The 17607-nt window shown below is 49.9% G+C and overlaps 1 protein-coding gene across 1 annotated transcript in view; it reads left to right on the top strand.

Moving 5' to 3' along the window:
• The window catches only part of DNAAF9 (dynein axonemal assembly factor 9), a 186789-nt gene extending 169906 nt beyond the window's left edge, over positions 1 to 16883 (top strand). Inside the window, 8 exon segments of the mRNA XM_060247199.1 lie at positions 1112 to 1247; positions 3177 to 3263; positions 5384 to 5490; positions 7492 to 7566; positions 10867 to 11075; positions 12347 to 12412; positions 15425 to 15518; positions 16533 to 16883. Coding sequence (XP_060103182.1) covers positions 1112 to 1247; positions 3177 to 3263; positions 5384 to 5490; positions 7492 to 7566; positions 10867 to 11075; positions 12347 to 12412; positions 15425 to 15518; positions 16533 to 16645 — 887 coding nt within the window. The 3' untranslated portion in view covers positions 16646 to 16883.
• The last annotated feature ends 724 nt before the right edge of the window (positions 16884 to 17607 follow it).

The raw sequence follows: 17607 nt of genomic DNA, 5'->3' as shown, positions 1-17607 counted from the left end.
TGGGCCAGTGGCCTGATCCAAGATGGCTTCTCTTATGTTCTTCTGTGACACAGAGTGTTGGACTGGATGGGCTATTGGCCTGATCCAACAGGGCTTCTCTTATGTTTTATGTGACACAGAGTGTTGACCTCGATGGGCCACTGGCCTGATCCAACAGGGCTTCTCTTATGTTCTTATGTGACACGAGTGTTGGACTGGATGGGCCGTTGGCCTGATCCAACATGGCTTCTCTTATGTTCTTCTGTGACACTAGAGTGTTGGACTGGATGGGCCATTGGCCAGATCCAACAGGGCTTCTCTTATGTTCTTATGTGACACAGAGTGTTGGACCGGATGGGCCATTGGCCTGATCCAACAGGGCTTCTCTTATGTTCTTATGTGACACAGAGTGTTGGACTGGATGGGCCACTGGCCTGATCCAACAGGGCTTCTCTTATGTTCTTATGTGACACAGAGTGTTGGACCGGATGGGCCATTGGCCTGATCCAACAGGGCTTCTCTTATGTTCTTATGTGACACAGAGTGTTGGACCGGATGGGCCATTGGCCTGATCCAACAGGGCTTCTCTTATGTTCTTATGTGACACAGAGTGTTGGACCGGATGGGCCATTGGCCTGATCCAACATGGCTTCTCTTATGTTCTTATGTGACACAGAGTGTTGGACTGGATGGGCCATTGGCCTGATCCAACAGGGCTTCTCTTATGTTCTAATGTGACACAGAGTGTTGGACTGGATGGGCCATTGGCCTGATCCAACAGGGCTTCTGTTATGTTCTAATGTGACACAGAGTGTTGGACTGGATGGGCCATTGGCCTGATCCAACATGGCTTTTCTTATGTTCTTATGTGACACAGAGTGTTGGACTGGATGGGCCATTGGCCTGATCCAACAGGGCTTCTGTTATGTTCTTATGTGACACAGAGTGTTGGACTGGATGGGCCATTGGCCTGATCCAACAGGGCTTCTCTTATGTTCTTATGTGACACAGAGTGTTGGACTGGATGGGCCATTGGCCTGATCCAACAGGGCTTCTCTTATGTGACCCAGAGTATTGGACTGGAAGGTCCTTTGGCCTGATCCAACATGGCATCTGTTATGTTCTTATGCAGGTTTGGTCAGCAACGTGGTCTTCACGAGCCATACAGCCGAGCAGAGGAACCCACTGCTGGTCCAGCTCCAGCACCTGATCCGAGCCGCGAACCCCAGCGTCTCCTTTGTCCTTGCAGAAAACGGGGTTGTGACAAGGTAACGTGGATAGTTTCAGCTGGGCGGCCGTATTGGTCCATGGTGGAAGAGCTAGAATTGCGTTCTCGAGCACCTTAGAGAGCAGGGATGGCCAAACCTGCTTGACGTAAGAGCCACGTAGACGAAACATCAGATATTCGAGAGCCACAAGATGCTAACGTCAGACGTGTGAGAGCCACAGGACAGGAAGGAAGATAAAAATGAAGGAGGGAGAGAGAGGTGAAAAGAAAGCAACTTTAATTTGGAATGCATTCTCCAAGCCATCCGCTGGCTTGGCCTGGAGAAGTGATTTAAAGAGACAGATGCCTTCTCCAAGCTGGCTGACAGGGTGGTGGGAACTTGGAGAGCCACACAGTATGTGTGAAAGAGCCTCAGCATGGCCACCCCTGTTAGAGACCAACAAGATTTTGAGGTGTATGAGCTTTTGCGAGACAAAGGGAACTTTGATGCATCACACTCAATGAATAAGAGTCACACAGGTAAGTGCAGCTTTTGTTTTCTTAAAACACTCGTACCCTGAATAGATCGCTGGTCTATAAGGCGCTACTGGGCTCGAATAGAGGTGTTCTGAAAAGAAGAGAGAGCTTGACTCTCATATTCTGTCTCCACTCCTGTCTTACCTCAGAGCTCTCAGCTAATAGACATGTTTGAATACCAGAAGAGCCCTGCTGGATCTGACCAGTGAGGTTCCCTCTAGTCCAGCCTCCTGTCTCACACAGGGGCCAACCAGTTCCTCTGGAGGGCCAACAACAGGGCAGAGAGGCCAAGGCCTTCATAAGAATATCAGAAGAGCTCTGCTGGATCAGACCAGTGAGGGTCCATCTAGACCAGCATCTTGCCTCACACAGTGGCCAACCAGTTCCTCTGGAAGGCCAGGAACAGGGCAGAGAGGCTGAGGCCTTTAGAAGAACCTCAGAAGAGCCCTGCTGGATCAGACCAGGGAGGGTCCCTCTAGTCCAGCCTCCTGTCTCACACAGTGGCCAACCAGTTCCTCTGGAAGGCCAGGAACAGGGCAGAGAGGCTGAGGCCTCTAGAAGAACCTCAGAAGAGCCCTGCTGGATCAGACCAGGGAGTGTCCCTCTAGTCCAGCCTCCTGTCTCACACAGTGGCCAGCCAGTTCCTCTGGAGGGCCAGGAACAGGGCAGAGAGGGCGAGGCCTTCCTCCGATGTTGCCTCCTGGGTCTGGGATTCAGAGGCTTTAGTGCCTCTGGATGTGGAGGTTCCCTCGGTCACCACGGTCGGTAGCCATTGATAGACTTCTCTTCCACAAATCTGCCTAATCCTCTTTTGAAACTGTTTATTCCTGCGGACGTCGCTATATCCTTTGTCTGCATCTTGCAGACTCTCTACTCTTCTAGCCAGATGTTTTGAAACTTGTCATTCACCAAAGGGCTTTCGTCACTCTTTTGATAGATTAAAAAAGCTGCAATCTGTGTTGTCTTGCTGGGTGAAGGGCCGTTGGGTTTACGGTGTTCTCTGTGGCAAAAACGGTTCTTGGGCCTTTTGGAGAATGTTTCTCACGTCTGGAATTCGGAAAACAACAAGCCCAGCAGTGTTAAAACGTTGAAGGGATAACAACCTCAAGAGCCGAGTTCAAAAATTAACTTTTACTTACTTGTGTTACTTGTAGTCCACCTTTCTCACTGGGATGCCAGGTGGATTACAAGAAAGCGAGCCAATACGATCGACAAGATGGGACCTTGAGCGAATGAGGCAATGGGATTAGGGTTGTGGAGCCAACCAGAAATCTCAAAAGAGAACTGAAGCAAAGCGTATATAAATGATATTTAAAAATCACTTAAAGGACAAATCAATTGTTTATAAAAAACTGAACAGCAGGCTGTGCACACGAGTATAGATCACAGTCCCTAATCATTGATCCCAGAAGCTTTGTGGATCATTTTGAAGCCTTCCTTTCTCCCTGGCTAGGAATGAAGATATTGAACTGATCCTTTCTGAAAGCAGTTTTTCAAGCCCCCCGATGCTGACCACTCGCTATTTAACGCATCCCGGCTGGTGAGTAACTTCTCATTTTTTGCAAAAGGCTGCAGTTTCGTTGGCGCGTATGCCGAAAAGCACCATTAAACTTTTGCCCCCGTCCATTCCATCTCTCTGGCTAAATCGCTTTGTTAATGAAATCCTGTGAGCAGCGTCTTGAAATGTATTGCACTGGTTACCTTTTTTTGCTGTCCAGCTGCCCCATTTTCAAGTTAGCCGGGGAGGTCTGTAGGCCAAAGGAGGCCGTGGCTCAGTGGAAGAGCCTCGGCTTTGCATGCAGAAAGTCCCAGGTTCTATCCCCAGCACCTCCATTGAAAGGACCCCAGTAGCAAGCAACGTTCCCTCTAAGCCAGGGGTGGCCAATGGTAGCTCTCCAGATGTTTTTTTTGCCTACAACTCCCATCAGCCCCAGCCATTGACCTTGCTGGCTGGGGCAGATGGGAGTTGTAGGCAAAAAACATCTGGAGAACTACCGTTGGCCACCCCTGCTCTAAGCCAGTGATCCCCAACCTTTTTGGCACCAGGGATCAGTTTTGTGGAAGACAGTGCTAGGCTGCCCCCACACCCCATCCCTGCTGCCCATGGGGATCTTTCAATGAGGAGTAGGCGAAGGTCACTGCCACGCTGCCCCTTCCACCTGCCCAGGACCTGGGAGAACGAAAGAGGTAGTGCTTTGGAGTGAGGCTGCGCTGCCTCTTTTGTCCGCCTGGGACCCGGGCGGGCGAAAAGGGCAGTGCGGTGCCTCCGCCACACTCCGCGGCCCGGTTGCTAAAGGTAAAGGTAGTCCCCTGTGCAAGCACCAGTCTGGGGTGACGTCGCTTTCACAACGTTTTCACGGCAGACTTTTTAAATCAGGTGGCTTGCCCTTGCCTTCCCCGGTCCTCTACGCTTTCCCCCCAGCAAGCCGGGGACTCCTTTGACCGACCTCGGAAGGATGGAAGGCTGAGTCGACCTGGAGCCGGCGACCTGAACCCAGCTTCCGCCGGGATCGAACTCCGGTCATGAGCAGAGGGCTCCGACTGCAGTACTGCAGCTTTAACACTCTGCGCCGCGGGGCCCGGTTGCTAACAGGCAACAGCGGGGGGCAGCAATTGAAAAGGCTCTTTCTCTAGTTGTTTTCAGACTCAAGGGACCCAAGTCATATTTTGGGGGTTTTTTAACTGCCACCAGAAATATCACATGGCTGTTACATAAGAACATAAGAGAAGCCATGTTGGATCAGGCCAATGGCCCCTCCAGTCCAACACTCTGTGTCACATAAGAACATAAGAGAAGCCCTGTTGGATCAGGCCAGTGGCCCCTCCAGTCCAACACTCTGTGTCACATAAGAACATAAGAGAAGCCATGTTGGATCAGGCCAATGGCCCCTCCAGTCCAACACTCTGTGTCACATAAGAACATAAGAGAAGCCATGTTGGATCAGGCCAATGGCCCCTCCAGTCCAACACTCTGTGTCACATAAGAACATAAGAGAAGCCCTGTTGGATCAGGTCAATGGCCCATCCAGTACAACACTCTGTGTCACACAGTGCCAAAAATTTATATATATACACACACACACACACTGTGGCTAATAGCCACTGATGGACCTCTGCTCCATATTTTTTTTCTAACCCCCTCTTGAAGTTGGCTATGCTTGTAGCCGCCGCCACCTCCTGTGGCAGTGAATTCCCATGGGTGAAATTCCCTTTGGGTGAAGAAGGACCTCCTTTTATCCGTTTTAACCCAACTGCTCAGCAATTTCATTGAATGCCCACGAGTTCTTGTATTGTGAGAAAGGGAGAAAAGTACCTCTTTCTCTACCATCTCCATCCCATGCATAATCTTGTAAACCTCTATCATGTCACCCCGCAGTCGACATTTCTCCAAGCTGGCTGTTCCCAGATACATAAGATTTCTCACCTGATTCTTTATCTACGCCCCCAAAGGGGTCTTCACCTGCCTTTTGTTTTCCACGCTCTCCACCTTGGTAGTCTCCTTGAATGAGTTCAGCTGCGAACGCAGTCCGTAGGCGCTTCATGCAGCAAAGCCCATCTACTCAAAGACTCGGGGTACCGTTCATAAAAAGCCTTGGACTCGGGCCGTGTTCGGAGCGGCGGCTCACGCTTTGTTTTATGCGGTTTTTTTCCCACATGAAGGTACGAAGGCAAATTTCGGTCCGGTTCGGTCTTTCCTCCCATGGTTCAGATCTGTGTGTGGTTCAGCCGTCCGCTCGAGAAGACGCGATTCGTGGCCAAGTGTAAAGGTAAAAAGTGGGCTGGTATGTCGGAAGGCGGCTGGCTTCATACTTCGTGCGGCATTCTCTGTGGAATGGTGATCAGTGCTGGCAAATCAGTTCAGTGACCCACATATACCCTGCAGTGCTTCACAAAGCTGGGGCTGCCGCTAGTCTTTGCCAGAGGTGGCCACAAGAGGAATTCCACTTGAGCACACAAAACCAAATCCAGTAGCCAACGTGCTCTTCTCTTTTTCTGCCGAAGCCCAACTCGCATGCTCCGCTGTACGTGGAGAGCCAGTTTGTTGTAGTAGTTAAGTGCGTGGACTCTTTATCTGGGAGAACCGGGTTTGATTCCCCCACTCCTCCACTTGCACCTGCTGGAATGGCCTCGGGTCAGCCATAACTCTGGCAGAGGTTGTCCTTGAAAGGGCAGCTGCTGGGAGAGCTCTCTTAGCCTCACCCACCTCACAGGGTTTGATTCCCCACTCCTCCACTTGCAGCTGTTGGAATGGCCTTGGGTCAGACAGAGCTCTGGCAGAGGTTGTCCTTGAAAGGGCAGCTGCAGTGAGAGCTCTCTTAGCCTCACCCACTTCACAGGGTTTGATTCCCCACTCTTCCACTTGCAGCTGTTGGAATGGCCTTGGGTCAGGCAGAGCTCTGGCAGAGGTTGTCCTTGAAAGGGCAGCTGCAGTGAGAGCTCTCTTAGCCTCACCCACTTCACAGGGTTTGATTCCCCACTCTTCCACTTGCAGCTGTTGGAATGGCCTTGGGTCAGGCAGAGCTCTGGCAGAGGTTGTCCTTGAAAGGGCAGCTGCAGTGAGAGCTCTCTTAGCCTCACCCACTTCACAGGGTTTGATTCCCCACTCTTCCACTTGCAGCTGTTGGAATGGCCTTGGGTCAGGCAGAGCTCTGGCAGAGGTTGTCCTTGAAAGGGCAGCTGCAGTGAGAGCTCTCTTAGCCTCACCCACTTCACAGGGTTTGATTCCCCACTCTTCCACTTGCAGCTGTTGGAATGGCCTTGGGTCAGGCAGAGCTCTGGCAGAGGTTGTCCTTGAAAGGGCAGCTGCAGTGAGAGCTCTCTTAGCCTCACCCACTTCACAGGGTTTGATTCCCCACTCCTCCACTTGCAGCTGCTAGCATGGCCTTGGGTCGGCCATAGCTCTGGCAGAGGTTGTCCTTGAAAGGGCAGCTGCTGTGAGAGCCCTCTCCAGCCCCACCCACACCACACAGTGTCTGTTGTGGGGGAGGAAGGTAAAGGAGATTGTGAGCCACTCTGAGACTCTTCGGAGTGGAGGGCGGGATATAAATTCAATATCTTCTTCTACCTCACAGGGTGTCTGTTGGGGGGCGGGGAGATAAAGGAGATTGTGAGCCACTCTGAGACTCTTCGGAGTAGAGGGCAGGATATAAATCCAATATCATCATCATCATCATCAATGGGACTAGTCCATAAGAACACCACCAATGGCCTTCCTCACTGTGCTATGGCGATTCTGAGACCTCTGAGTGTAGCTAACTACCAGAATTTAAATTGCTGCCTGAAATTATGATAGCAGCACATGCAATTGTTTTAAATTGTTTTTATGTTTTATGTTTTTATTGTAGTTTTATTATATTGGCCACACGAATGCATTTGTGTCGACCCTTTTTTTGTGAGCCACCCTGAGCCTGCCTTTGGTGGGGAGGGTGGGATATATATGAATGAATGAATGAATGAATGGATGGATGGATGGATGAATGGTGCCTTCCTCATGATTAATGCCTTTTGCTGTCTGTGCCTTGACTTTCTGATGTTCCTTGTGTGCTTCGGCGTATTTCGCATTCGACAGAGAATCGTCCTTTGTGTAACTCTTGACATCTGTGTGCTTTTTCTTCTCCCAATTAATCTTTTTTTTTATATGGCATACCGAATTCATTCTGGAGATGAATTGTGCGTCTTGCAAACTTGGCTTTGGCTTTCTCGCTCATGTCCAATGAAGAGGGAAAGAGGAGTAATGTTGCGGATGTGTGTTTTTAATTTTCAAACAGCCTTGAAGTCCTCCATTAAGTCAAGTCCTTTCTCTGGAAACATATACCACATTTTGGGCAAAGTGAAGTTTTCAGGTAATTGGTGTTGTCTTCTCTTCCCTTCCCTTTCCCTATGTTGCTCATGGCGTCTCTTTAATTTAAACACATCCCACAACCTCTTGCCACTGTTCAAAGAAATTTATTCCCCCCCCCTTTCTCCCCACCAGGAGACCAAGAGCAGCCTACATTGTTCTCCGCTACTCCATTTTATCTTCCCAACAACTCTGAAGTAGGTTAGACCACGGACTGAATCAGGCCCCTGAGCAACTGCCTGCCGTCTGCTTCCTTCTCTCTCTCTCTTGCTTCCTTCTGCATCAAAGCTGGCTTTGCCAGGCTTACTCAGTTGCGCAGCAGAGGTACTCTCTATTTTCTCCCCTGACTGAGGCTCCTCCCCTGGGGAGGAAGAGGAGGGGAGGGAGAGCTTGCTTCAAAGGAAGCGCTGGCTCTTTCCTTCCTCTCACAGCAGGAGGGGGAGGAGCCTCAGCCAATAGAAGGAAGAGAGGCTTGGCTCAGTAGCTCTGCTGTGCAACTGAGAGAGCCTGGACTGCACAGGAGAGATACAAAGAAAGCAGCTTTAACACCAACAAGTGCTAATGTTTTAAGCATGTTTTATTTTAAGTTCTTAAAAAAATCTTTGCGTTTGTATGTGTCCTTTCTAAAATTTATACCGCTGCTACATTTTATGACACACCTGGCCCAGCCCAACAAGGTATCATTTCTGTCAGATCTGGCCCTCCTAGCAAATGAGTTCGACACCCCTGGGTTAGCTTGAGTGGTGTGATTGGTCCAGGGTTACCTAGCAAGCTTCCGTGGCAGAGTGGGGATTCGAACTCACATCTCCCACTTCTTAGTCAGACCCTCAGTTAAGAGTGTCCAACCAGGGTCCAAGAGAGCACCACCTTGGCTGTCACGTACATACATCCCTCCCGCTTAGCCTGACTCAGAGAGCCAGCTTGGTGTAGTGCTGAAGTGTGCGGACTCTTATCTGGGAGAACCGGGTTCGATTCCCCCCACTCCTCCACTTGCAGCTGCTGGAATGGCCTTGGGTCAGCCTTAGCTCTAGCAGGGGTTGTCCATGAAAGGGCAGCTGCTGGGAGAGCCCTCTCAGCCCCACCCACCTCACAGGGTTTGATTCCCCACTCTTCCACTTGCACCTGCTGGAACGGCCTTGGGTCAGCCATAGCTCTAGCAGGGGTTGTCCTTGAAAGGGCAGCTGCTGGGAGAGCCCTCTCAGCCCCACCCACTTCACAGGGTGTCTGTTGTGGGGGGAGAAGATATAGGAGATTGTGAGCCGCTCTGAGTCTCTGGTTCAGAGAGAAGGGCGGGGTATAAATCTTCTTCGGAGACTGATTTCCCACTAGCTCTCATGCTCCTCTTTTCCGCAGGGCTTCCATATATACACACACACACACACACACACACACACACACTGTGGCTAATAGCCACTGATGGACCTCTGCTCCATATTTTTATCTAAACCCCTCTTAAAGGTGGCCATGCTTGTGGCCGCCACCACCTCCTGTGGCAGTGAATTCCACATGTTAATCACCCTTTGGGTGAAGAAGTACTTCCTTTTATCCGTTTTAACCCGTCTGCTCAGCAATTTCATCGAATGCCCACGAGTTCTTGTATTGTGAGAAAGGGAGAAAAGTACGTCTCTCTCTACTTTCTCCATTCCATGCATTATCTTGTAAACCTCTATCATGTCACCCCGCAGTCGACGTTTCTCCAAGCTAAAGAGTCCCAAGCGTTTCAACCTTTCTTCATAGGGAAAGTGCTCCGGCCCTTTAATCATTCTAGTTGCCCTTCTCTGGACTTTCTCCAATGCTATAATATCCTTTTGAGGTGCGGCGACCAGAGCTGCACACAGTACTCCAAATGTGACCGCACCATCGATTTATACAGGGGCATTATGATACTGGCTGATTTGTTTTCAATTCCCTTCCTAATAATTCTCAGCATGGCGTTGGCCTTTTTTATTGCAAACGCAGACTGTCTTCCAGGAAAGGCAATTTTGTAATATAAAATACAGGGGGAAAAGGAGAAATAAGTTCACACCAGAGAATCTTAAGAGTCTTGAGTATCCAACCAGGCGTAGAATTTCATCCAGTATTAAAGTCCTGCTTCGATTGTCACTCTTTCAGCAAAGGGTGCTCCATTAAATCTCAGAAAAACGCTTACTGATGGTCTTTCCTATGCGTTCCTCGCTGCTAAATGTTTTTTATATAATGGGATGGGAATACAAATTCTCCAGGAAAAAATTTTAAATGGGCATCATGCTCTATGGCGGAGACGTCTTTTTTTTGAGATTGAATGGAGCACCCTTTGCTGGAAGAATCGCACATGAAGCAGGACTTTTAAAGTCGGCAGCCTGCACACCGGGACTCCTTGCGGAAGAATTTTCATGAATTGTATTTTGTATATGCACTTTATTGCATGGTAATTTGTCACTATAACAATTGAGTTGCGTACATTGGGGTCCAGGTAGCCGGCTCAAGGTTGACTCAACCTTCCATCCTTCCGAGGTTGGCAAAATGAGTACCCAGCTTGCTGGGGGGGGAAGTGTAGATGACTGGGGAAGGCAGTGGCAAACCAGCCCGTAAAAAAGTCTGCTGTGAAAATGTTGTGAGAGCAACATCACCCCAGAGTGGGAAACGACTGGTACTTGCACAGGGGACTACCTTTACCCTTAAGTAGCTGAGAACCCCGTGGCGCATAGCGTTACAGCTGCAGTACTGCAGTTCTAAGCTCTGCTCACAACCTGAGTTCGATCCCTGGCAAAAGCTGGGTTTTCAGGTAGCCGGCTCAGGTTGACTAAGCCTTCCATCCTTCTGAGGTCAGAAAAATGAGTACCCAGCTTGCTGGGGGGGAAGTGTAGAGGACTGGGGGAGGCCATGGCAAACCACCCGGTAAAAAAGCCTGCCGTGAAAACGCTGTGAAAGCAACGTCACCCCAGAGTCAGAAACAACTGGTGCTTGCACAGGGGACAACCTTTACTTTTATAGCCCCGTGGTGCAGAGCGTTAAAGCTGCTGTACTGCAGTCCTAAGCTCGGCTCACGACCTGAGTTCGATCCCTGGCAGAAGCTGGGTTTTCAGGTAGCCGGCTCAGGTTGACTCAGCCGTCCATCCTTCTGAGGTCAGCAAAATGAGAAGCCAGCTTGCTGGAAGGGAAAGTGTAGATGACTGGGGAAGGCAGTGGCAAACCACCCCATAAAAAAGTCTGCCGTGAAAACGTTGTGAAAGCAATGTCACCCAGAGTCAAAAACAACTGGTGCTTGCACAGGGGATGACGTTGACCTTTATTTTTTTTTTTGTTTGCAATCTCCCCGCGTCAGATTCGGATCGGACGATTGAAGTCTGCCACAACACGTCCTCCAACTCCCTAAACCTGGTGCCCGTTCAGGAGGGGCCGACTCCCCCTCCTGATTCGAGAAGCGAGAGCCGAGACCACGGTGGCGGGCCTCAGGAGTTCTTCCTGGTATTCGTCGGCTGCTCCCTGAAAGAAGATGACATCAAGAACTGGCTGAGAGAAACCGCAAAGCAGGTGCGTCCTCCCAGATGAGGCTCCCAGAATCCTGGGCATGCGATATTTGCCTGTCTTGTGGGATCACTGCTACTGAAACCAGCCTTGCAGCTGGCCTCTGTAGGGGGCTTTCCAGACTGGGTTTTCAGTAGCCGGCATGACTTGATGCTGTTATAAGAACATCAGAGAAGCCATGTTGGATCAGGCCAGTGGCCCATCCAGTCCCACACTCTGTGTCACATAAGAGAAGCCATGTTGGATCAGGCCAGTGGCCCATCCAGTCCAACGCTCTGTGTCACATAAGAGAAGCCATGTTGGATCAGGCCAGTGGCCCATCCAGTCCAACACTCTGCGTCACATAAGAACATAAGAGGAGCCATGTTGGATCAGGCCAGTGGCCCATCCAGTCCAGCACTCTGTGTCACAGAATAACATAAGAGAAGCACTGTTGGATCAGGCCAATAGCCCATCCTGTCCAACACTCTGTGTCACAGAATAACATACGAGAAGCCATGTTGGACCAGGCCAATGGCCCATCAGTCCAGCACTCTGTGTCACATAAGAACATCAGAGAAGCCGTGTTGAATCAGGCCAGTGGCTTACCTTCTTGTCACACGTGAAAACCCTTGTACATCTGAAGTGTCGCTTACCTTCTTGTCACACATGAAAACCCTTGTACATCTGAAGTGTCGCTTACCTTCTTGTCACACGTGAAAACCCTTGTACATCTGAAGTGTCGCTGTAAGATGCAAAAGACAGATGTACAACGAGAGATTGGGGGGGGCGTGGATTGTAAACTTCCCTGCTTTTCTGTTTGCAGCTTTTCGTATAAATCCTTTCAGTGAAGTGAGCTCTGAGTCATGAATATTCACATTGGAAGAAATATTTGCCTTAAAGGTGTTTGATTTGGCAGAATTGCCAGGCCCAGACGCCTAATTTGAGAGACCTTGTGAAAAAAATTTTTAAATCTTTGCAATAGACCGGGAATATGACTCATAAGGCTGTGCTCTTTATTTTGGCAGCGCGGGGGATTGTAAATAAATACGCTGCCCAAATGCAGTCGGCGGTGATGGGGGAACGCTTTAGATACGTCTGGGGAGGCAGAGTTGGGGAAAGGCTGGTGGAGGAAGAGGGCAGAAGGCCAGTGGGGAGCAGAGCTTTCCCGTGCCCCTCTCCCCACGGGCACGAGGCCCGGTTTTTCCGAGGCTCGGCTTCGTTTTGGTTCTTTATCTTGAACATGCCCTGGCGTCACATCCGTCGTGCTTAACTGCCGCATTTTAATCCCCACGCAGAAGCCGCAGAGGAAAGCGCTGAAGACCCGAGGCATGCTGACTCTGCAGGAAATCAAGAGCATCCACGTAAGTAGAAGCCCGCGTTCCCTCTAAGCCAGGGGTGTCGAACTGTGTACAACTCTGGTCACCGCACCTCCGAAAAGGATATTATAGCGTTGGTAAGCATAGCCAGCTTTAAGAGGGGATTGCGAGGGAAAGCGGGGATCGGAGGACTCCGCTGCGGGGGAGAGAAAAGAAATTTCAAAGCTCTTTCTGTTCCACTGAATTTGGGTTTCTATACCTCTGCTGCACATTTTTATCCAATCCCCTCTTAAAGCTGGCTATGCTTACCAATGCTATAATATCCTTTTTCGAGGTGCGGTGACCAGAGTTGATAAAAATGTGGAGCAGAGGTCCATCAGTGGCTATTAGCCATAGTAGATATGTGTGTGTGTGTGTGTGTGTGTACGGAGAGAGCGGGATTCCCATACATTCTGCCAATATAGAAACCCAAATTCAGTGGAACAGAAAGAGCGCAGCTTTGAAATGTCTCTTCTCTCCCCCGCAGCGGAGTCCTCCGATCCCCGCTTTCCCTCGACATCTTTATTTGAAACAGAATTCATTATTTCTCCACGCTTTTTATTAAAATTTGGCATTCGAGCGGTTCTCGTAAAAGCCATTTCACACAGACCGAGAAAAAAAAAAACCCCAAAGCCCTTTGATTTAAAAATAAAAAGCCCAAAGCACCTTGAAGTCTGGATCAAATGAATGAAAATTAAAACTGATTGAGGCAGATAATAGCTTTAACGTTTTAATATTTATATTCATTGTGGGAGCCCCGTCGACACAAAAGGGTGCTGGGAACAAAGGGCATTATTCCTTGCCATCTGCATATGATAACTGGGGACAGGAGGGGGGGGAATGGGACTGCCAAACAGGACTGCCTTGAACTCAGGGGAACTCCAGAGAAAAATGGTGAAACAGTAGCCATTTTGAAACAAGTAAAACAGGAAATGTGTCTTTCGATCTGGTCTGTGAGGACTGGGGCAGTTAGAACATCAGAAGGGCCCTGCTAGATCAGACTGGTCCACCGAGTCCACGTCCTGTCCCGCACAGCGGCTGGACAGTTCTTCTGGATGGCCAGCAACAGGGCAGAAGAACCCTGCTGGATCAGACCAGGGAGGATCCATCTAGTCCAGCATCCTCCTGTCTCCCACTGCGGCCAGCCAGTTCCTCGGAAGAGCCAGCAACAGGGCAGAAAGGCCAAGGCCTTCCCCTGAGAAGAACCTCAGAAGAGCCCTGCTGGATCAGACCAGGGAGGGTCCATCTAGTCCAACCTCCTGTCTCACACAGTGGCCAACCAGTTCCTCTGGAGGGCCAACAACAGGGCAGAGAGGCTGAGGCCTTCCCCTGAGAAGAACATCAGAAGAGCCCTGCTGGATCAGACCAGTGAGGGTTCATCTAGTCCAACCTCCTGTCTCACACAGTGGCCAACCAGTTCCTCTGGAGAACCAGCAACAGGCAGAGAGGCCGCAGCCATCATGAGAATATCAGAAGAGCCCTGCTGGATCAGACCCGGTCCATCTAGTCCAGCAGCCTGTTTCACACAGTGGTCAGCCAGTTCTCCTGGACGACCAACAACAGGGCAGAAAGGCCGAAGCCTTCCCTTGGGAAGAACATCAGAAGAGCCTTGCTGGATCAGACCAACAAAGGTCCATCTAGTCCAGCCTCCTGTCTCACGCAGGGGCCAGCCAGTTCCTCTGGAGGGCCAACAATAAGGCATAGGGGCCGAGGCCTTCCCTTGGGAAGAACATCAGAGAAGCCCTGCTGGATCAGCCCAATGAGAGTCCATCTAGTCCAGCCTCCTGTCTCACACAGTGGCCAGTTAGTTCCTCTGGAGGGCCAACAACAGGGCAGAGAGGCTGAGGCCTTCCCCTGATAAGAACACCAGAAGAGCCCAGCTGGATCAGACCAGCGGTCCATCTAGTCCAGCCCCCTGTCTCACACAGTGGCCAACCAGGGCACAAAGGCTGAGGCCTTCCCCTGATGTTGCCTCTTGGCTCTGGGATTCAGAGAGTTCGTGCCTCTAAATGTGGAGGTTCCCTTTAGTCACATGGCTGCTACTGCATTGTTTTATCTGTTTCTAGTCAGGCAATTTTCCTACCAGCGGCAGTGCTATTTATTTAGTGCGATTTTTATCCTTCCCTTTCTCCAAGGAGCGCAGAGTGGCTTCAGTGGTTTCCTTCCCCACCTTTTATCCTCACTGTAGCCCTGTGAGAGTAAGTTAACCTAGAGGGAATGACTGGCCCAGTGAGTTTCATGGCAAGCAGGGATCTGAACCCAGGTCTCCCTGCTCCTATAAGAGCCCCGTGGCGCAGAGTGTTAAAGCTGCAGCACTACAGCCCTAAGCTCTGCTGACGACCTGAGTTCGATCCCTGCGGAAGCTGAGTTTTCAAGTAGCTGGCCCGATGTTGACTCAGCCTTCCATCCTTCCGAAGTCGGTCAAAGGAGTCCCCAGCTTGCTGGGGGGAAAGCGTAGATGACTGGGGAAGGCCATGGCAAACCATCCCATAAAAATGTCTGCCATGAAAACGTTGTGAAAGCAACGTCACCCCAGAGTCGGAAACGACTGGTGCTTGCACAGGGGACTACCTTTAAGTAGCTGAGAACCCCGTGGTGCAGAGTGGTAAAGCTGCAGTACTGCAGTCCTAAGCTCTGCTCGCGACCTGAGGTCGATCCCGGTGGAAGCTGGGTTTCAGGTAGCCGGCTCCAGGTTGACTCAGCCTTCCATCCTTCCAGGGTCGGTAAAAGGAGTCCCCAGCTTGCTGGGGGGAAAGCGTAGATGACTGGGGAAGGCAATGGCAAACCACCCCGTAAAAAGTCTGCCGTGAAAACGAGAAAGCAACGTCACCCCAGAGTCGGAAACGACTGGTGCTCGCACAGGGGACCTTTCCTTTCTTTTTTCCTCCCTGCTTCTAATCCAAACCTCAAACAACTACACCTCTTTTCTCTCTCTTTCCTTCAGTACCTGAAACATAAATGGATTAGTACCAAGAATCTTGGGTGCTAAGCGGTGTATTTTTTTCCCTCTGCCTGCAGGTGAAACGCCACTTGGATCCACTTCCAGCTGGTTACTTCTACAATGGGACTCAGTTTGTGAATTTCTTTGGGGACAAGATGGATTATCACCCGCGTATCCTTTCATTTTTCAGAAAGGGACCATTGAGTTATTTCAGGAGTCACGGAAAATGTCCGTCCTTCAAGCATGTTGTCTGAAAATGGCAGAGCCCTTGTAGTGGCGCCATCTAGGTCAGCCGTTTGCAGGGAAATGCACTTTAAGATTCCCCTTGTGAGTGTCTCTACTCTTGTGCTTTGATAGGCGTCACAATATAGGTAAGGGATAGCCCCTAAATCAGGGGTGCAGAACTCATTTACTCTGCTCTGGTAAGACCTCACTTGGAGTCTTGTGTTCAGTTTTGGGCACCACATTTTAAGAAGGATGTAGACAAGCTGGAACAGGTCCAGAAGAGGGCGACAAAGATGGTGAGGGGTCTGGAGACCAAGTCCTATGAGGAAATGTTGAAGGAGCTGGGGATGTTTAGCCTGGAGAGGAGGTGGCTGAGAGGTGATATGATCACCATCTTCAAGTACTTGAAGGGCTGTCCTATAGAGGATTATGTAGAATTGTTTTCTATGGCCCGGGAAGGTAGGACCAGAACTAATGGGTTGAAATTAAATCAAAGGAGTTTCCAGCTCAATATTAGGAAGAACTTCCTGACCATTAGAGCAATTCCTCAGTGGAACAGGCTTCCTCTGGAGGTGGTGGGCTCTCCTTCCTTGGAGATTTTAAAACAGAGGCTATATGGCCATCTGTCAGCAATGAAGATCCTGTGAATTTAGGGGGAGGTATTTGTGGGTTTCCTGAATTGTGCAGGGAGTTGGACTAGATGACCCTGGAGGTCCCTTCCAACTCTATGATTCTATGATTCATTTGTTACAAGGACCAGATCAGACAGAAATGAGACCTCGTTGGGCCAGCTTGCGTCTCCCAGTGGGCCTTATGTTAAATTTTGTGGGGTGGGGGGATTTTCCACTCCAATATCAGGGTGCCATGGATCACCAAGTTGCTTGGTTGAATTCCCACTTCTCCTTTTCCAGGGAAGTCCCAACTATTCGCCTTTCTTTTCCTTATGGCATTTCTTGTCAGTGATGGACCAGTTCATGAACGACTACTTGGAGGAGGCAAACCGCGAAATCGAGAAGTACAACCGAGAGCTGGAGGAACTGGAATACCACGACCTTTTCGAGCAAAAAACCTAAGCGAGTCACCCGTCAGCGGGGAAACTTTGAAGCAATGGTTGATGACCAAGAAATGCTTTTATCCTTGCCAGTTAACAAGATATATATAGAGAGAAAAGCAGACCACCAATTTTCAACCATTGTTTGAACACTTAAGCACCAGTCGTGTAAAGTCGGCCATTTTAAGCAATCTAGCAATTGTTCCGGCAGCATCTCTGTGTTACCGCATTTCCATGTTGATAAATTCTGGGACCTAGGATTCTTGCTTTGGCTAGTGATGGAAATGTGTTTATGGTCGTCGTATTTGCTTTGGTTTAGTAACTTGCAAAATTGCACATCTTATGTAGTGAAACTTTCGCTGATCGCTCCACATTCTGCCTTTTTGTATCCCTGCACAGAGGGAGCAGCAAAAACTATGCTCTTGTCTGTCAGGCGCGTGTAGGGCGAGGTGTACATAGTGTTAAAAGTAAAAAATGAAGGAGCACAAAGCTCTGTTGAGAGCTCCCATCTGCCATGGTAGTTTAGAAGGATGTTCCTAAAGCGAGAAACGGGGGAACATATTCTCTCTCTCTCGAGTCATCTTTAGCCAGCGTGGTGGATTAGAGGAGCGTTCCTAAAGCGAGAAATGGGGGGACGTGTACTCTCTCGAGCGTCATCTTTAGCCAGCATGGTGGTTTGGAAGAGCCATTCCTAAAGCGAGAAATGGGGGAATGGGTACTTTCTAGAGAGTCCTTTTTAGCCAGCATGGTGGTTTGGAAGAGCCATTCCTAAAGCGAGAAATGGGGGAATGGGTACTTTCTAGAGAGTCCTTTTTAGCCGGCATGGTGGTTTGGAAGAGCCATTCCTAAAGCGAGAAATGGGGGAATGGGTACTTTCTAGAGAGTCCTTTTAAGCCGGCATGGTGGTTTGGAAGAGCCATTCCTAAAGCGAGAAATGGGGGAATGGGTACTTTCTAGAGAGTCCTTTTTAGCCAGCATGGTGGT

This window comes from Heteronotia binoei, chromosome 9, assembly GCF_032191835.1.
Source record: "Heteronotia binoei isolate CCM8104 ecotype False Entrance Well chromosome 9, APGP_CSIRO_Hbin_v1, whole genome shotgun sequence".
Lineage (NCBI taxonomy): Eukaryota > Metazoa > Chordata > Lepidosauria > Squamata > Gekkonidae > Heteronotia > Heteronotia binoei.
This window is presented reverse-complemented; position numbering and strand designations above follow the sequence as displayed.